This window comes from Rhizopus microsporus (assembly GCF_002708625.1).
Source record: "Rhizopus microsporus ATCC 52813 unplaced genomic scaffold scaffold_12, whole genome shotgun sequence".
Lineage (NCBI taxonomy): Eukaryota > Fungi > Mucoromycota > Mucoromycetes > Mucorales > Rhizopodaceae > Rhizopus > Rhizopus microsporus.
The window spans coordinates 33,175-52,282 of NW_019671927.1; the positions used below are offsets into that span (position 1 = coordinate 33,175).

The window sequence follows — 19,108 nt, forward strand, 5'->3', positions numbered from 1 at the left end:
CGTTATAACGTTTCTATTAATGACAGTTAGATATTCCTGTATTATATTATTATTTTACACATAGCTTACCTAAACTTCTTCCCACTCGTAAGACTGTCTCTAGTACGAAATCCCAATTTGGTAAAATTGAACAAATGATAGTAAAAATCGGTTTTCTTTCCTTTCGGGTAATTTGGTATGCCACATTGTTTCACTAGTCTCCACAAAGCTTGAGCATCAATTTGGATTGATTTTATCTGAACGAAATATATAGGCGCAATGGAAAAAAAGCGACATCCTATTTTATCAGTGTATTTAGCAGGAGTGAATGTGACATCTTATATTCTTGTTTTAACTGTATCAATAAAATTTTGAACTACTGATACTTGTTGAGGAGTAAGCTTGGCTAGTTTTTTTCCTGGGGCAAACGTCTTGTAGGAATTGATTGGCTTCAGTGTTCTTCTCTTAAAGAATTAAAATTCTTTTTGCTCAAAACACCAGTGAATGGAAGCTCTCTGAATTTACAATACACATACACTTTGGAAGCAACTTTTGAGGGTACATTTTCCATAATAAAAACTTTTTTTTGCACTTCTTGCGACAGAAAGTAGAACCACTTGAAAAACAGGTGAGGTTTTGAGTAAAGCGTATCGGAATCACATTGATCTGGTTGGTATTTAGACCACATGCTTGCTATGCTTTCAGTGATTTCTTTATAGTAGTTACTGCATGGGACAGGAGACGGCCAAGATGGCTCTGAACCTTGTTTTTGTTTGTAAATGAAACATGCCAAGGCTTTTCTGGAAGCTACTGGGAGCTCTTTACAACAATTACTTGAATTGTTGTCAGACATCATATTCAGAAAGTACGTTATCGATCTTCGTTCGTGTGTCTCGTGAATGTGGTTTCTAACCAGGACTTCGTATTGCTTACCAGCGATGGAAAGAATACTTGAATAGCTTATACTTTTTAAAGAGTCGCAGTCTACAGTTGTCAATTCACAGAAAAGAGTGAAGTATTCTTTGAGATAGTTTGGTGCTCTCTTTCCATTTCCAGCCATTACCGCAAATGTATTTGTGAATAAACTTTGTTCAATAATTGGAATAGCCTGGCCATAGTCGAGCAGTTTGATGAAGATGAAATTGGCAAAAAGGAATCCCACAAACAAAATTTTGGTGGTATAATCTGCTAGATCATTGATATGCTGAACAGGTTGTTGATTGTTACAAACATTAGGTAAGGATGTCTTGATGACAAAGTTTTCAACCCTTTCATCAGGGCTGCAAACAGGTACTTTTGCTTTCTTGTTTGGGCACAAGTTACTCATTGATTGCGCGTGTGTTGTTAACCCACATGAGGGGCACTTGACTTCCTTTAGAGCCTTTTGCTCTGTTTTGAATTTTAAAAGTGCATTTTGCTTATCAATCTTTTGTTGTGCTTTTTTCGAAAGCCCTGGTTTACTTGAGAAAGAAGAAGCGCCTTCTTGATCTACTGTGCTGGAATAATTCGCTTCTTGAGTTGCTGCTACTGTACCTATACCAAAGTAATGCTAAATATTGACTGATAATGAACAAGATTGAATACTTTACATTCATTTAGCTTTGCGCCTTTTGAAGGCCTCTCTGAGTTGGATGATGTAGAATATCTTTTCATTTGAAGCAAAAAGAAGAGCAAAAAGTGAAAGAGATTATTGTTGTTCATTTATCAAAATTCATTTAATCAATAAAATCACGTCCTTCTCTCAGGTCCAATAAACTTATGCTATCGTAACATTTGGTATAGGCTTTAGCGTGGAATCAAACAACTCAGTAAATACAATGACAGAAGATGATCTCTATTATAAATATAGCTTGAAGGATGTGTGTTGCCTCTTCTTTAGACTTTACTCACAAATATACTTTTATTCAACCAGTCAGATTGCGAATGGTGTTAAGGTTGTCTTTTATGAGCTTCGGTTTAAATATTCCTATTTCATTCTATAATACTAGCCGTTTCCAACTCGCTACGCTTGTTTTTTCACGTTACTGTACTGCCTCAGGCTTAAGAGCTTCGTCCTTTGCGATGAGTAAGGGCAAATGCTGAATGAGATGTAGAAAGGTTAATGCATTTAAAGAGGAAGTGAAGATCGGGTAATTTTATTGGATGATAGTCACATAGTTACAAAAAAAGAAAGTGGCATAAGTATAGTTGAACATAAGTACAATTGAGCATAAGTGGGTTGGGCATAACGCATATATTAATTGAGCAAAAGCTCTGAATAAACAACATTGTTGGTTTTATCTGTATTCTCTGGCAAAAGGACTGATACGCCAGAGAGAGAAGTCACCCTTGAAAGAGCGACATATAGCTGACCATGCATAAACGGCGGACGCCGCAAGTTAACTCCTACATACTTCAATGATTGACCTTGGGACTTATTGATTGTTATAGCGAAGCATAGTTTTACAGGAAATTGTTTCCTGGTGAGCATAAATGGCATATTGCCTTCTAGGGTCGACAGAGTAAATCGTGGGATGAGCCCTATTGGAGCACCAGGGTTGTTTGCCAGGCAAACCCTAAACATATACTGACTAATATGCATTACGATTAGCCTTGTTCCGCTACAATGGCCTCTTGCTAGGTCAACGCTTCTAAGGAGTATAACTGGTGCACCAACCTTCAGTTCCAGCTGTGAGGGAGGCAGATCGGAGAGGTTAAGACTCTGAAGGCACTCTGCAGGGATAGTATGCAGTCCATCAGCTGAGTTTGTAGACAGAAGCGTAATCTTCTCAGCAGACATTTTGTCGAGAACAATCTCATTGATGCCATCCACAATATCGCTACGGCTGGTTAAGGTTGCCCTTTCACCAAAGTACACTTGACTATTCAAATTAGGGCTTTGAATATCTTCATCTCTGTAAATCCTACTGATGAATTCTGCTAAGTTGTTTGTCTGGTGAATAAATGAAGTCGGTGACTTTATAAAGTCATGTTTAGCTTGACGCTACTCATTGAAAAGGTTTGTTGACGACATTACAGGTAATGGGTAGAGGTGGCGCCTATAGAATTAGTCTGACTTCTGTTGTATTTTCTGGTGCATGTAGTGTTTCCCAAAATTCAATAATGCGGCTGATTTGATTCCTCTTTTTGTGGAGGCTCAGCTCAATAAACGAGCCATGAACGAAGGAACAAAGCATTGGATAGAGCGATCCGCGTTGCTTCTCGTAGGGCCAAGCGCTCGCTTTCAGAAAGATCAAAGGGCAGTAGCTTAACATCAGGAACAAGCTCTATTGGCAATGAACAGTCAGCTTCTGATCTCCTCATGGTATCCATTGAAACTATAAACAAATAGCTCGTAAATGAGGCTTCAACATTGAAAGTGAAATGCAAAAACGTCTGTAAGTATTTTCAACAAACAGAACATCATTTAGCCAACGTCATATCTTTGTAGTGCTTCAAAGTCTATTATTTTTATTAAAAAGAATGAGAACGACGATAGTCTTATTAATTCGGTTGGTCATGACAGGCTGTCTACCTTATCTAATGAAATCACAGCAGATTGCTCGAAACGAATCAAAACTGATGATAATTTGTATTTATATCCATCGAAAAACTTAAGAGTTAGTTTAAATATATAATGTCTGATAGGACATTCCTCATATGTCTTTCGTTAACCTTATGGTCAAATTGCTTGAAAATTACTTGTCGTATGATTGCTTTTAAACGGTTCATTCTTCTTCTAGTAGCGTCCTTGTTAATTTCAAATTACTTCGTCTTCAAGCACTATTACTTCCTGAGCTGCTATAGGATGTACAACAGCTGCAATTTCAAGAGTAGCTGCTTCATCACCATCTGACATTGCTGGTAATGTAGTTCTAGGATTGACAGTAGTTCGCTATAAAATAGAAATTGAATTGCTGAGAAAATAATGAAAAGCGTATCTACAACAAACTTACCTCCTTCTGTAATAATTCTTTATATTTAGCAATGTGCATATCACTTTTTTGAACTTTGGATAGCCACTTGTTCTCGTTTAATCTGCCAATTTGTACCTTTTGAAGATGTTTTTCATGCTTTATATTTTCATTTCTAAATAGCCTTTTTCTTCTATTATAAGACATTTTGAAGGATCCAGTGAGGCTTTCTGTGGATTGTTTACCTTTCTTTTCTCGTCTTAATCGTTCACTTTTAGGAGCCAAGTGTACTCTTAAAAGTACAGTAACCACACGGTTGAGCAACCTGGTATAACGTAACTTGTTAGACCATAAGTTCTTGAAGTTGGTCAATTATTCGTTAAGAAACACTTTTATCGGGTAAGATTCAATCGATTCATCCATCATCATGTCTCTTTTCGGAAGAGCATCGAATAAGACCTTTTCAAAAGGATGTTTTATTTGTTTTTCTATATCAACGTCTTTGGGACCGAAATAGTTTACATGTATTATCTGTAAGTGACCACTCTTGAAAAGATTAGTAAGTTTCTTTTCTAAAGCTATGGTTGGTGTACTATCATAAAAAAGAGCCATCACTACCTTCTAATCCTAAGTAGAAACTACTTAAATGACTATCTAGGTCTTTATAGCAGCGGTTTGAACACTTGTTCAGTCAAAGCATTTTTATCCTCGAGCCCAGAGAGGTTTTAAGATATTCTTTTACACCTCGAACTGGCCAGAGCAACAACTTGGCATGACAAAGATTCATGTCTTATTCAAGCCTTAATCAAGGTTACTATATATTAGGACTTTAGCCTATTTGACTCCTATCATCAACCATTTGTTAGTCAATACATCTTTCTAGATGTTTTATGTTAATAAAGTGAAAAAGTAAAAGAGTAACTAGGCAGACATATTGACTTCGTTGTTAATGTGGGCTACAATCTACATAAAGTAAAGTCAAGAAAGGAGAACCAGTGAAGTGTGTCATTAATTTTAGTATAACCTCATCCTTAGTTATTCTGCAGCTATATTTAGTGCGAAAGAGTTCCTTTTATTCAAAAGTCTATAATTGTAAAAAAGAGAAAATAAACGATCAACAAAGAATAAAGAGAATAGATCATTTTACTTTATGTGGCACTTGTTTGACATCTTTGATAAGTACACTATACTATGAATCATGTTCAAAAAATAGCCTATAAAAAGTATAACAAGTAAGTGTCTTGAAGAAACTGATCTGATTCGTCCTCAATCTGGATTCCAATTTCTCTTCCAATCGGCCTGGGTGACTGCTTTTACCTTATAAAGTGTCAAAAAAAGTTTTCAAAAAATTTCTTTTTCACACTCTTCTTTTTCTGCAAAGCAGGCACCAGAACACATAAAGATGACATCGTTATATAATTTCAAAAAGATCGAGCCAGTGCCTACAGCTTCTGACTTTATTGATATCATTTTATCAAAGACTCAAAGAAAGACACCAACTGTTATTCATAAAAACTACAACATTGGTCGTATCAGACAGTTTTATATGCGCAAAGTCAAGTTCACTCAAGAGAACTTTGAAGAAAAGTTTAAGCACATATTAGAAGAATTTCCCAAGCTTGAGGTAATGAATATATATACATACATGTTTTTAAACATATAAACTAATAATCTATATAGGATATTCATCCCTTTTATGCTGACCTCATGAACGTCCTTTACGACAAAGATCATTATAAGCTTGCCTTGGGTCAAATCAACACAGCCCGTCATCTGATTGATCAAGTCGCCAAGGACTATGTCCGTTTACTCAAATTTGGTGACTCACTTTACAGATGTAAGCAATTGAAGAAGGCAGCCTTGGGTAGAATGGCTACTGTCATGAAACGTCAAAAGGACAGTTTAGCCTATTTAGAACAAGTTCGTCAGCACTTGTCTCGTCTGCCTTCAATTGATCCCAACACTCGTACTCTCTTGATCTGTGGTTACCCTAATGTCGGTAAATCTTCCTTTATCAACAAAATTACCCGTGCCGATGTAGATGTACAGCCCTATGCCTTTACAACAAAATCACTTTTCGTCGGTCACATGGATTACAAGTACATGCGATGGCAAGTCATTGATACACCTGGTATTCTGGATCACCCTTTGGAAGAAAGAAATACAATTGAAATGCAATCTATTACTGCCATGGCTCACTTGAGATCCTGTATCATGTACTTTATGGATCTGTCAGAACAATGTGGTTACAGTGTAGAGGATCAAGTCAAACTGTTCCATAATATCAAGCCTCTGTTTGCCAATAAGCCTATTGTCTTGGTCATCAACAAGATTGACCAAATGAAGCCTGAAGATCTTCCTGAAGAACAAAGAAAATGGATTGAAGATATTGCTAATGAAGAGAACGCTACGGTCTTGACCATGTCTTGCTATAATGAAGAAGGTGTCATGAACGTGCGAAATATTTCTTGTGATAAATTGTTAGCAGCCCGTGTAGAAATGAAGATGAAGAGTAACAAGATGAATGATGTGATTAACAAGATTCACTTGGCTATACCTCAACAAAGAGACAATGTTGCTCGCTTGCCTAATATTCCTGCTGAGGTCACATCAAGAGCCAAATATGATCCTAATGACCCTAACCGTCGTCAACTCGAAAAGGACCTTGAAGTAGAAAATGGTGGTGCAGGTGTGTATAATGTTGATCTGAAGAAGAAATATCTCTTGAAGGAGGATGACTGGAAGTATGACGTTATTCCTGAATTCCTTGACGGACACAATGTGGCAGACTTTATTGATCCTGAAATTGAGGAGAAATTGGAAGCCTTGGAGAGAGAAGAAGAAAGATTGGAACAGGAAGGATTCTATCAGTCAGATGATGACATGTTGGACGATGACGAAGAGGCTTACAAGGCTGCTGCAGATGCTATTCGTGAAAAGAAGAAGTTGATAGTACAAGCTCATCGTGCAGCTCATGGTAGAAATAGACCCGTGTTACCCAAGCCAACAGCAGCCAAGTTTAGTACTGTGAGTGAAATGAATGAGAAATTGGCTCAGATGGGTATCGACAGTGCAGATGCTACAGAGCGTGTGCGTGAAGCAGCTGCTCATCGTAAGCGTACACGTGAAGAAGCTCTTCCTGATGAAGCTGTTAAGGAGGCTACGGCAGATGAACGTGCTGAATCGGAAAACCTTGCTCTTAGCCAACAAGGTTTCCGTAATGTCAAACAAAAGATGGAAGCAGATAAACAAAAGAAGAACAGTCAGAAACAAAATAACAAGATGGGTAAGCGTGGTGAATCAGATAGATCAATTCAAACCAAGATGCCCAAACACTTGTTCAGTGGTAAATTATCTGCTGGTACACGAGATCGCCGATAAAAGAAAGAAACTCCTCTCCAACTGTACACCAAAAATAATTTAGATTTTTCATCATTTTTTATACACACTTTCAGTTGCATCATTTTATAATAAAAAAAAAAAAAATTCGGAGGTGTTTGTCTTTTTCTTTCTTTTTTCTTCTTTATATGAGCCACCCCGATTATCCTACTGAACCCCGTGTTGGAAGACAGAATCAAGTCTATGATCACAATGATATTCGACAAGTAAGATAAAAACAGTAAAGGTGTAACAATCATGAACACGCAGTTATAGATCTCGGGTAGCATTGCTGTAGATCCCAAAACGAATAAAGTATTGATTATTTCAAGCAGTAAATATGAAAATGTGTGGGTTTTGGTAAGCTTAAGTTTTAAGAGAAACAATGTTTTTGATAAGCAAAAATATAGCCAAAAGGTGGTTGGGAAAATGACGAAACTCGAGAAGAAGCAGCGAAAAGAGAGACATATGAAGAAGGTAGACTGTTACAACTGTAGCATTGTTTGCTTATTCATTTGTATTAGGAGGTGTAAAAGGTGTTGTGAAAGGATTTGTGGGAAGTTTTGTAGATTACGATTATATGGGAAACCCAAAAAGCCATGTGTGGTTTTATGAATTAGAGGTCCAACATATTTACGAGCGTTGGCCAGAGGAGGACTTTAGACAAAGAAAATGGGTAAGTGATACACAAGAATTTGTTATCTTTGATAAATTGACATTATTATAGTGTGCTTTTGAAGAAGCTATGCAGTTGCTTCGTTTTAAACCCTACATGCAAAAGGCACTTTTAGCATCCACCTTTGGACAAGAGAATAACAAGAATATAGACAATTAGAATAAAAATAGAAAGGACTATTTATTGTAAGTTATCAAAATTTATCTTTTGAAGAGCAAGATAAGCCATACGCTTGTTCTCACTAGCCTTTAATGCTTCTTCATGAGTCATCTATTATAAAAAGAAATAAGCCAAAAAAAAAAAGAACAACGTTATCTAATGACATACCCAGACTCGCTTTCTATTAGATTCAGGCCAATTGTCTAGTAATTTCGGATTGTGAACCTCATACATCCAGTGATGAGCAACTACTCTTCCCTTTTTATTTGACTCTGAAAAGCAACCCACACGCTTTGATAGATAGTTGGTATCTATACCTGCTTTATCATGTAACAGACGAATAGCGGCTTTTTCAGGATGTTCTTGAGGATGGCAATCATCACGAGGCAGAACAAAGGCGTCTTTGTTCTTACGGCTCTCAATCATCAATATCTTTTGATTGACGCTGTCAATCACAATAGTACCAACAGCCTATATAAAAGTAAGGTCAATCATATCGTCTTTTGAACCAAGAGGAATGCTGTTTTTGTGTGCCTCACGAATAGGTTTAGGATCGGAATTGTTCTTTTTCTTATTCTTCTTCTTTTTGTCTTCTTTAAGCTGTACAATGTTTCCTTCTACAACAGGTGATCCAAGCATTGTCTTATTTACAGGCAATTCTTCTAATGTGCTAGTTGTCATGATGTGAAAGAGGGAGATAATGGAAAAGAGAGAGGGAGAAAGAGAAGAACGTGAAGAAAAAAAAGGAGTTTATATAAATATCTAGTGTACTTGACCCGCGGTGTGTAGCGGACAAAGGATGTTTTCATAAAGAATATTTCTGTATTTGGAAACAGCTGTCATCAGGCAATTTTTTAGCGTTTTCCCGGTAACGGGATCATGTATCCTGTTACATGATTGTGTAAAGTAAAAGAATGAGGCATTTGACCCTTTATTTGATAATAACCACTATGAATGCTATGATTCATACCAACTTTTTATTACATTCACAGACAAATTGAATTCCCCCTGTTAACCCCTTGTCCATGAGAAAAGGGTACAGTGATCTATTTTTAGCAGTCTCTCTTTCTATGTAAAGTGAAAGCAGAAAAATAGCAGAAAGAATAGTAATAATTAAAATAAAGCTAGAGATAGTAATTCATGAACGATACAAAAGAACAATTGAAGCGCCTTCTTCTTTGCTAATCATCATCTGTAGACTCACTCATTCACATATACGCATGCGCTATTTAGTACTCTCAGACGATATCATGTCACGCTTTAACACTACGCCTATTGCTCTTATTAATTCATTCAATGAGAACTAGTCAGATCTTGTATTTATATACTATGGTGTAGTAACTCATCATATACCCAAGTTTTTACACCATGTTCCTTTTAAGAACAGCATTTATTTATAGTCACAAAAAGACACGTGATGACACTTGAGCATACTGAAATAGGTAATCGACTACCAGATTCAGAAAAGTAAAAGACAATGAAGGCATTGAACATCAGAGATCAAAGTAATAATCGCCAAGCATTGATATTGAATCCTTAAAGAAAAGTAAGATTGTGCAAGTTTGTCAAGATAGACTTGACATACTCAAGGTGCAACAGCTTTTCCAGGCAATGATCTCAATATCCCTCTATCTCAATAATTATCTAAACGCACTCGTAGTAAACAAGTCAAAACGATTGATTGTAATATTTAATTAAGAAATGAAAGTAAGGCTAGCTTAGGCTTTCACAATATAATTTACTGTTCCTTCTTTTCTTGCTCTTGCTGTTGTTGTGCCAACTGTGTTTGAAGCATAGCGCCAGGACTACTTCGTTCACTTTGCTTGATATTTTGTCTATAAAAGAAGAAAGCAATGATTAAAAGAGCACCGCTGATCCAGAACCAAGGATTGCTAATATAATCAAGATTGAGCATCTGACATACAAAATAGAACATATAGATGCTTACCTAAATGGGGAATCAACATATATCATCTCTACGTCAGCAACAATGGCAGTATTGGCTATCAAAAAAACAATTCAATGAAAACATTTGTAGAGAAAAAAAAAAAAAGACAACACTTACGAGGTACTAGATTAGGAATACCAAATTCTCCATAAGCTAGAGTATATAATCAGTGTTGGCTACGTTTCTCAAGAAACTGTATTGTCCGATAAACTTACCGAGATAGGCTGGGATCAAAAGTCTACGTATTTCACCAGCGCACATACCATGCACACCATCCTCAATACCTTTTTGTCTATCCCTTAATTTCGCAATAAATGACAGCCTTTACTTTGCTTACCTTTGATTATTTTGTTTTTTCCTACATTACAATAAGTCACAATCAACCTGATAAATGTGTGCAAATTACTCACCAAGTTGTACATCAATGGGTTTATGTCTTAGATAAGTATTTTCAAAGAACTCTTTTTGACCCCAGGCACGGGCACGGTAATGGATCTTAACGTTAGAATTTGTTGCAGACTTGGCTTTACATTTCTCTGGTTTCTTCAATGTACCTTTTTTATACAGTGTAAGTTTGTGCTTAAGCACTTTTTTTTTTTTTAATTTACCTCCAAGAAGCTTCGTTGGCTGCTCCAATTCTGATTCTGATTTTGATGCACATACAACTACGACTGTAATAGAGAGAATCAAAAGCTTATAAAGAATAGAAGGAAGCATGATGACAAAAGAAAAGTGAAATCTCGAGATTAAGAATCATGAATAAGTTTTGTGTTATCGGTGTTTCCAAGGTTCACAATTCAGGTAATTATTTCCATTTTGAGTAACTGATATCTATCTGCTTAATTTCTACTCGACGTTCAGGCACATATATTTTGATTCAATATATAGTTCATTCAAGCAAAAGATGAAAAATGTATAGACAGGGGCAATGAAAAAAAAAAGGAGGTGCACCTTATGTTTTAGATCATGATCTGTTACTTTAACAACTGAAAATACTGCAAAAGATTTCTCTAGATTTAGCTTTTTTCTTGTTTAACAAAATATCTTTTTTTTTTTTTGAATAAAACAAGTAATCGTACTCTCTTATCATTGATATTTTGCTTTGGAGGCATTTAATTTAAGGGTGCCAACGACAGAGCTATTTTGCTTCTAACCATTTTAAGTCAATAGTTTATGCAAAAATAAGCCAGCCAATCAGATAATACCATCTGAATTGTAAAGTTCCAGCCTCAAGGGTTGCTGCTTGGTAGCTACCTGTAGACATTACCGTTACGTTCTAGAAAAAAAGACGCACTAATCTCGGAAATATCCCGATAAATTTAAGATTAAGCTTATTCTTGGCTATCCAATGACGCGTTTATGCTTTCAAAACGGAAAAAAAAGGTACTGTAGCCTTGGTGGTGGGGTCTTTTGGTGTTATGAACTGATTTTTCTTTTCTTCTTGGTTAGCTGTTATCTTGTTCTATATAGCATTTTCTATTTAAATTTAGGGGTATATTAAATAGCAGCTTCAAAAGGGCTATAGTTTTTCTCGGTCATTAGGATTAAGAATAATCAAAACATCGGCCCGCAAAACTTCGTAGAAAATAGAAACTCGCACATAAGACTCCCTAAAGATCACGTAAAAGGACATGAAACCATTTTTACTTCTTTCACATGACAGCACTGTTTTGTTTCGGCAAACCTAGGCTTGGTGCTTTTTTCTTTCTTTCCTTTGTTTGTTCCTGTGAGCTAAATAGTTTTATAGGATAAGAGAACATCCAAGCATTCTCGGGTAAAAGGTAAGAAGAAGGTAAAAAAATAGGATGTTGAAACGGGATGCAGAAATGTTTACTGAAATACAAAAAGATTTTAGGAGATCAACTGTTACAGCGATATTAAGCAATATCGTTTAACCCTATAACTCATGACTCTATTTAGTTTCTCTTTTTTTTTTCTTGTCATACAAACCAAAACGATAAAACGCTTTAGAATACTCAAGCATTGCTGTTTTTTATTGTTGCTATAGAAACATACCTTGATATTCAAATCAGCAAATTGTAGAAAAGGCTTATGCCCCAAGTTTACTCTTGGTGTCTAAGATGCCTGGGCACTTTAAGGAAGTATACGGCCGTTGTCACATTAAAGGAAATATAGAGTAGTACATAAGCTTGTTGCGAACAACTTTCTTACAAGAATATCATGCAATATTCTTGAAGGTAGCTAAGCAACACGCGCCAGTATACTTTGATAGCAAAGAGAAAAAAATAAACTTGAAAAGTGACTCTAAAAAGTGACATGTAGAAAAGTCTTTACCTTTTTCTAACCTAAATGACTGCATGCTTCAAAAGAGTAAAAACCAAAAAAAGGCATTAGAGAGTAATACAGAGGCATTGTGCTACGAAAATTTAAAGCACTTGACATACAGACATCTATAGACAGTCGTACCTTAAAACACCAAGCTGTTACACTGCTTTCATACTTTAATAAAAGAGTTTGGGTACTTTAGCGAGCTTATTTTGCTCTTTTTCTTCTTTTTTACTTTATTTTGCTTCATAAGTATAGCTACTTTTCATTCTTGTGTGTATTTTTAAAGAAGAAAAGTTTTAAGCAAACATGTTTGATAAAAGTGAAAAGTTTCCTGATGGTTGGTTCTTCATCAAGAATCACAGCAACGGTTATGTTTTAATGGTTGATAATGAATCTCAAGAAGTTGGCAGTCCCGTCGTTCTGTCTTCTCTTCGTACAAAAGACTACAGCGCTCAGCTTTGGCGCTATGACCCTAGCGGCTATCTTGTGAATAAAAAATCAGGCCAAGTCATGGACGTTGCAAAGGGTAAGTCTATTTAGCTTCGATAGTCCTGCCAAACGGGGGAAAATCCGAGTTTGCGGGATTACAATTTTATTTTCATGATTAGTGTCTCACATTGTTGCTTCTCTTAGGTAACGCAAAGGCTGGTGTCGATATTGTCCAACAAATTCTATCGAAAGACGTGAAAGAAGAAAATAACTATCAAAAGTTTGGTCTATCTCCTCATGGTCACATTTACCTCATCAACAAGTCTAATCTCGTCCTTGGTATCAAGGAATCTTTCTTTGCTCGTCGTGAAGGCCTCCACGTACACCTTCAGTTGATCGACAAGCGACACCTCGACAAAAAAGAACAACGCTGGGATTTCGTTCTCCCCGTGATTAAGGAAAAGACTGAACCTGCCAAGCGTAGTATTAGTACTTTTAGCAACACCTCCAATTCTAAATTATCTGCTGTGGCACAAATTAAAGAAGATGGTAAGTTGCAGCTTTAGGAAATTGCTGGCTTTACCATATTAACTCTCCCCCCTTTTTAGATGCTCGCTCGGTTCGTTCGTCTACAGGATCTGTAACTAGTATTGATCAAGATGAAGCTAACCGTGTTCCTACTGGATCATTCCCTGATACTCCTTTCTTCTTGAAGTCAGATGCATCTGGTTTTTATGTCAGTACAGAAACAGCTACCTCTACTAAGGCTGGTAGTCAACTCACTATTGAATCTCTCCGCAAGAAGGCATACGAAAGTCAGTTATGGACCTATGAACCTACCACTTGCCGTATTGTTAACAAGATGACTAAACTCGTGCTCGGTATTGAAAATAACGCAATCAAGGACGGCTCTGATATTTGTCAAGTTACTTCATCCCCCGCTCAAGACAAGACTCAGGCCTGGACCCTCTCCGCCGAAGGTGAAATCACGCTCAAGAGCGATCCCAGCTTTGTTATTGGATTCAAGGAAAGTTGGTTTGGTAACCGTGAAGGCGCTCACCTTCATCTTCAAAAGAAGAACGGTGGACATCAAAATCAGAAATTCACCGTGGTATTACCTGTCTTCAAAAAGAGTGAGGCAGTCAAAGTTGAACAGAAGGGTGTCTTCCCTGAGGGTTGGTTCTTTGTCAAGAGTCAGGCTCACGGTCTCGTTTTGACCGTGCTTGAAACTGGTGTTATTGCTGCTGAAGTAGAAGCTACCAAATTAGATACATCCAACTACGCCCGTCAGCTTTGGAAGTTCGATAATGGATTCCTTGTCAACAAGGCTTCTGAAATGGTCCTTGATATCCGTGGAGGTAAATTTATAAATATTCGTATGTGGTGTAATATTTACATTGTGTATAGGTTCCATTGCATCGGGTGCAACCATTTGCCAATACACTAAGAAAACTGAAGATGCTGAAAATCAAAAGTGGGGTTTAACCGTCGAAGGTTCCATTCATCCTGAATCTAACAAGGGCTTGGCCTTGACTGTCAAGGAAGATGAAACCGTTAGATCTAGTTTGTATTTGGCTGAAAGAAAGACTTGTGATAACAAAGGGCAGTGCTGGAACTTTGTTTTGCCTGTATTCAAAAAGAAGCAAGGTAATTACGCGTGAAAGAGTAAAAAAAGGGAACGTAATGATTAATATGAAATCTAGTTACTACCACTGTCAAACAATCTTTCAAGACTGCCGCTTATCCTTCTGGCTGGTTCTTCATTCGATCCCATGTGAAGGGCTCAACTACCGAATCTCCTTATGTATTGACTGCTACTGAAAAGTCTATTGAACTCACTTTACTTGATCGTGAAAACTGGCAATCTCAACTCTGGTCCTACTCCAATGGTCAATTGATAAATTATGCTACTGATCTCATGATTGATGTCAACTGTAAGTCCTTTTTTTATTACTCTTTTCTAATATTAGCGAATTAAAATTTTATGTGTAGCATTCTCCGCTGGTTCCGAGCTCATTCAGAACAGCAAGGCATCTGAAAGAGAATGGATTATGACTATGGAAGGATATTTATTGCACGGATCTAATGAGCAAAAGTTTGTCCTTGGTGCCGAATTGATTGAAAACAACAAGTACAGACTTATTATCACCACACACAAGCAAACCCAGGACTTCCGCTGGGGATTCCTCATTCCCAAGTTCGGATACCGTTCCGGCTACCAAATTCTTATTCAATGGTCCATTCATATACTTCGTGAATATCGCAAGACAATTACCACCACAACCACTGTCAAGACAACAACTGTTGATCATCCCATCGCTGAATGGCCTCAAGGTGAATTCTTCATCCGAGGTTCTGATGGTTATGCTTTGGTCCCTGAAAAGCATGAGCCTGGTGCCTTGGTTATCATGAAGAAACTTGAAATCGAGAATGCAGACATTTTCAAGTGGACTTATAGAAATGGATATCTTGTACACGTAATTTCAAGATTAGTGTTGCGTATCCAAGGTAAACTTTTCAAAAAAGACTTATTGACGCGTGGTTACTTATATTTATTTATAGACAAACTTGTTGAAGGTGCCAGACTTTCTTTGGCCAAGGAGACTGAAGGCGATGAGTATCAGCACTGGATTCTCAAGACAAATGGATCTATTGTTTCCAAAAAGGATCAAAAGTATGGTTTGAACCTTGTCCAGGTCAATGGTGTCTGGACTATTTTGATCTCTACTACATACTATGCCTGGAAATTGCTCTATGGTAGATATGAAACTCGCTACTCCGAAACCGAAAATAGAGAAGTCTCTTACCTCGTCAGCTTCCAGAGAATCGTCTTGACACTCTGGGTGACACGTAAACGTAAGTTGATGTGTCACAATATCAATAGGCCGCAGCACTCATACATTTTTTATAGATGACGGAGAGCGTAAGTTAGTAACACGCACGATTGGTATCTTCCCCAAAGGATGGATGTTTATTCGTTCCAAGTGCGATGCTAACCTTTTCATCACTGTTTCTGACAAGAAGAAGGGCGCCAAGCTGATCTTACACAAGCTGGATACTAAGGGATTCACCCGTCAATTATGGAGATACCGTGACGATGGCTGTTTGGTCAATATGGAAACTGATTACGTTATTGACGTTGCTGGTGGCAAACTTACTCATAATGCCAACATCATTCAATGGAGTTCCAAGTTCTTGCGTTCCAGCCGTAAGAACCAAGTCTGGGGCCTTTCCGTTGAAGGCCATATTCATACACAAAGCAACCCCGACCTTGTCCTTGCCTCTGTCGGTGACCATGCCAAGGAAGGTTCTGCATTGAAGCTTGTCAAGCGTGGAAACTCAAGTCTCGCTTATCAGCAATGGACATTTGCCTATCCCCTCTTCAAGAGCACCAAGTATACAACTTATGCTTCTCAACAAGCTCACAGACACAGTCTTGTCTTGGAAAAGGTGGGCGATACTACCTCCATTGACGTCTCAAAGGACGAACGTTATGAACGTATCACCAAACGTGTGGTCACTCGACGATGGGCCGTGTTCCCTACCGAGAAGTTCTTTATTCGTATGTCTCACGGCGACAAGAAACTTGCTCTTACTGTTGAGTACGACGAATCTTTGTCCTACAAGTACAGAATCGTTATTCGTACTCTCAACTTCAAGTCTTACAAGTGGCAACTCTGGTCATACCAAGATGGATATTTGGTAAATGAGCAAACCGGTTTGGTCCTTGATGCTCAGTTATCCGAAGATGTATCTATTGAAGGCGCTCAATCTCAGATCTACTTGAAAGAAAAATCTTCCAACGAAGGCCAGTACTGGGATCTCGGTGTAAATGGTGAAATTCACTTGAGATCAAATGAACGATTGACTATTGGTGTCGCCAAATCTGAAGATGCTTCTGTTGAAGGTGCTGTTGTCGGTCTTCGCAAGGTTCGTCTTGTTCGCTCAGAAACTGATAGCAAGCAGGTCACTACTCTCAAATCAGATGAATGGTTACGTTGGTCTTTCTCTAAACCTGTCTTTGGTACACGCACTATTGCTACCGAATCAGGTGAAGCTTTGGAAATCGAACGTTGTGATGAACAAGCTGCTGTTGTTCAAGAACAAGATGAAGAACTCCATGATGAAGAAGAGGAAGAAGAAGAGGAAGAGGAGGAAGTTGAGGAAACCGAAGAACACGCTGACGAAAGTGAATATGAAATTCAAACCCCCATTCAAACACCTTCCTCTTCTTCAAAGACTTCTACCACCGCAGGTGTCGCCATTGTTGGTGCTGGTGTTGTCGCTGGTGCTGCAGCTGCTGTTACTGAAGCTATCAAGTCAGAAACTGTTCCTTCAAAGGAATCAACTACTGTAACCACCACTACTACTGAAAAGGTTGATGATGCTACTGTTGTCAAGGTTGAAAAGACTGTTACCCAAGCTCTTCAATCTAGCTCTAAGCCTAACTCCAGACCTGGATCAAGGCATGGTTCTAGATCTAATTCTCCTTCAGGCAAGTCTAACAGATCTGAGCGTTTGACTCGCAAGGATTCTTTCCAATTAGAAGACAACTATGTCCCTACTGGTTTTGAAAAGGTAGTCCGTTACAAGAACCATCATGGTAACTTCCCTAATGGCTACTTCTTCATCAAGAGCTCATTGCATGGCTTCGTTTTGGATCTTGTTGAAGATGCTCATGATGGTGTTTATGTTGTAATGACTCGTATGAAGACTACCGACTTTGCTAGCCAGCTCTGGTCGTATGATAATGGGTTCTTGATTAACCTCAAGGGTCGCCATTTGGTTTTAGATGCTTCCACTGCTACATTGCTTGCAGCTGGTGAACGTCTTCACTTATCTACTAGAAACAGTCCTGACGAAGGATACGATGATCAAACTTGGGAATATAGTCATGAAGGTTTAATTCACTTGAAGTCTAAGCGCTCTATCGTCCTATCTCTTAAGGAACTTAAGCGCTCTGACAAGCATGTTCAAATTGATATCTACTGTCAAGAAGCTAAGCCTCTCATTAAGAAACAAGCTCGCCCAGAACAACATTGGGAAGTTTTGATTCCTTCTTTGATTCCTGTTAAGCAAGGCGAATCTGGTGTCAAGATTGTTGAATCAGGCAAGATTGAATCTGTCACAAGCTCTGCTTCAGCTGTCGTTTGCTACAAGTGGATTAAAGAAACCTATCTCCACAAGGTTACTGCTGAAAACCAATGGCCAGGTACTGAAGGATGGTTCTTTATCCGTTTTGGCTCTATGAACCACTTCCTTGCTTCTGGTGAAACTGCTCAGAGTGAAGTCGGTCTTTATGAAATTACCGAAAAGAGTGATTACAAAAGATTTTTGTGGACTTATGTTGACGGTTACTTGATCAACTACAAGTATATGCTTCGCTTGATCTTGAGTACATGTAATTATTTGATACACATATATATATTGTGCTATGATATCATTTATTAATTCTAATTCTGTAGCCCGTCGATGGATCTTATCCAACTCTCACTCCACTCTCAGTCAAAAGTTCTATATTTCTTCAAATGGATTGCTCTCCATTCGAATCTCTAAAACTATTTACTATATCCGCTTCATTATTGTAAATGGTATTTACAAGTTGGATGTTACGTCTGATTCCTCTGTCAAGGAAACTCAAGGCTTGGAATTCCATATTCCTGTTGTTTCTGATGCTGAATATCAAAAGAATCTGGTCTATACTTATAGCACTGCTTACACTTGGATCCGTAAGCAGAAGGCTGATTGGGCTCTTTTGACCACTACCACCTCTACTCGTAGAGCTTTGTTCCCTGTCAATACTTGGTTCTTTGTCAAGGTCAGCGGCGCTGAAGACTTGGTTTTGACCGTTACCAGCGATGAATCAAAGTCTCCACTTATATTGAAGAAGTTAGACTTCAGGGCCTTTAAATCACAACTGTGGACCTTCAACGATGGTCACTTGATCAACTATGGTAACAAGTTCGTTATCGATGTTGAAGGTAAATCCAAGTGAACTTGATATCTTGTATAAGAAATACTAACTTTATTTTTCAGGCACTGTTGATGTTTTATCAAAGGTCATCATTTCACGTGAATCTGCTATCAGTACTCAGAAGTGGATCTTGACCACTGAAGGTCACATTGAACTTGATAGCCATGATTACTATATCCTTGGCGCTGAAGAGATCAAGGAAGGCAGCTCAATCGTTCTTGGCTCTTCCAAGACGTCCAGCAAGGTCAATTCTATCCAATGGAAGTTCTCAACCCCCGTCTTTGGCAAGAGAACAGTTACAGCTAATACCGAATCTACTACTATGACTACCCCTAAACCCATTGAAACGTCTGATACACTTGATATCACCAAGGCTATCGAAC

General features: G+C 38.0%; 10 protein-coding genes across 10 annotated transcripts; 6 read left to right on the plus strand and 4 right to left on the minus strand.

The window, feature by feature from the left end:
- Positions 1 to 147: 147 nt before the first annotated feature.
- On the minus strand, positions 148 to 1,742 carry RHIMIDRAFT_257910 (uncharacterized protein; the record flags this gene model as incomplete). Its single annotated transcript, XM_023611314.1, has 2 exons — positions 1,579 to 1,742; positions 148 to 1,522 (listed from the first exon to the last, which is right to left on the minus strand). Coding segments are annotated over exons 1-2 (1,108 nt in total), but the record flags the coding sequence as incomplete, so codon positions are not given.
- Positions 1,743 to 1,770: 28 nt separating this feature from the next.
- On the plus strand, positions 1,771 to 2,160 carry RHIMIDRAFT_257912 (uncharacterized protein). Its single transcript, XM_023611315.1, has one exon. The coding sequence runs from the start codon at positions 1,837 to 1,839 to the stop codon at positions 2,059 to 2,061; it is 225 nt and encodes a 74-aa protein (XP_023464531.1). The 5' UTR covers positions 1,771 to 1,836; the 3' UTR covers positions 2,062 to 2,160.
- Positions 2,161 to 3,718: 1,558 nt separating this feature from the next.
- RHIMIDRAFT_244707 (uncharacterized protein) lies at positions 3,719 to 4,484 on the minus strand (the record flags this gene model as incomplete). The annotated part of the gene is made up of 3 exons (XM_023610105.1): positions 3,719 to 3,853; positions 3,915 to 4,229; positions 4,263 to 4,484. 3 exons carry the CDS (start codon positions 4,482 to 4,484, stop codon positions 3,719 to 3,721), a joined length of 672 nt encoding a protein of 223 aa, XP_023464532.1.
- Positions 4,485 to 5,274: 790 nt separating this feature from the next.
- On the plus strand, positions 5,275 to 7,253 carry RHIMIDRAFT_238967 (putative NOG1-nucleolar G-protein required for 60S ribosomal subunit biogenesis; the record flags this gene model as incomplete). The annotated part of the gene is made up of 2 exons (XM_023609072.1): positions 5,275 to 5,496; positions 5,553 to 7,253. 2 exons carry the CDS (start codon positions 5,275 to 5,277, stop codon positions 7,251 to 7,253), a joined length of 1,923 nt encoding a protein of 640 aa, XP_023464533.1.
- Positions 7,254 to 7,399: 146 nt separating this feature from the next.
- Positions 7,400 to 8,085, plus strand: RHIMIDRAFT_238968 (uncharacterized protein; the record flags this gene model as incomplete). Its single annotated transcript, XM_023609073.1, has 5 exons — positions 7,400 to 7,477; positions 7,527 to 7,610; positions 7,661 to 7,727; positions 7,775 to 7,926; positions 7,978 to 8,085. The coding sequence occupies 5 exons, from the start codon at positions 7,400 to 7,402 to the stop codon at positions 8,083 to 8,085; spliced, it is 489 nt and encodes a 162-aa protein (XP_023464534.1).
- A 21-nt stretch (positions 8,086 to 8,106) lies between these two features.
- On the minus strand, positions 8,107 to 8,766 carry RHIMIDRAFT_238969 (uncharacterized protein; the record flags this gene model as incomplete). Its single annotated transcript, XM_023609074.1, has 3 exons — positions 8,107 to 8,196; positions 8,254 to 8,556; positions 8,692 to 8,766. The coding sequence occupies 3 exons, from the start codon at positions 8,764 to 8,766 to the stop codon at positions 8,107 to 8,109; spliced, it is 468 nt and encodes a 155-aa protein (XP_023464535.1).
- Positions 8,767 to 9,700: 934 nt separating this feature from the next.
- RHIMIDRAFT_25759 (FKBP-like protein) lies at positions 9,701 to 10,810 on the minus strand. The gene is made up of 7 exons (XM_023611292.1): positions 10,642 to 10,810; positions 10,444 to 10,587; positions 10,371 to 10,391; positions 10,249 to 10,317; positions 10,151 to 10,186; positions 10,034 to 10,088; positions 9,701 to 9,977 (listed from the first exon to the last, which is right to left on the minus strand). Exons 1-7 carry the CDS (start codon positions 10,748 to 10,750, stop codon positions 9,824 to 9,826), a joined length of 588 nt encoding a protein of 195 aa, XP_023464536.1. The 5' UTR covers positions 10,751 to 10,810; the 3' UTR covers positions 9,701 to 9,823.
- Positions 10,811 to 12,161: 1,351 nt separating this feature from the next.
- On the plus strand, positions 12,162 to 13,349 carry RHIMIDRAFT_25854 (uncharacterized protein). Its single transcript, XM_023611346.1, has 2 exons — positions 12,162 to 12,848; positions 12,956 to 13,349. The coding sequence occupies exons 1-2, from the start codon at positions 12,629 to 12,631 to the stop codon at positions 13,315 to 13,317; spliced, it is 582 nt and encodes a 193-aa protein (XP_023464537.1). The 5' UTR covers positions 12,162 to 12,628; the 3' UTR covers positions 13,318 to 13,349.
- On the plus strand, positions 13,209 to 14,775 carry RHIMIDRAFT_25848 (uncharacterized protein). Its single transcript, XM_023611343.1, has 4 exons — positions 13,209 to 13,300; positions 13,360 to 14,109; positions 14,159 to 14,398; positions 14,455 to 14,775. Exons 2-4 carry the CDS (start codon positions 13,614 to 13,616, stop codon positions 14,727 to 14,729), a joined length of 1,011 nt encoding a protein of 336 aa, XP_023464538.1. The 5' UTR covers positions 13,209 to 13,300; positions 13,360 to 13,613; the 3' UTR covers positions 14,730 to 14,775.
- A 680-nt stretch (positions 14,776 to 15,455) lies between these two features.
- Positions 15,456 to 18,897, plus strand: RHIMIDRAFT_25850 (uncharacterized protein). The gene is made up of 2 exons (XM_023611344.1): positions 15,456 to 18,152; positions 18,217 to 18,897. Exons 1-2 carry the CDS (start codon positions 15,719 to 15,721, stop codon positions 18,744 to 18,746), a joined length of 2,964 nt encoding a protein of 987 aa, XP_023464539.1. The 5' UTR covers positions 15,456 to 15,718; the 3' UTR covers positions 18,747 to 18,897.
- The last annotated feature ends 211 nt before the right edge of the window (positions 18,898 to 19,108 follow it).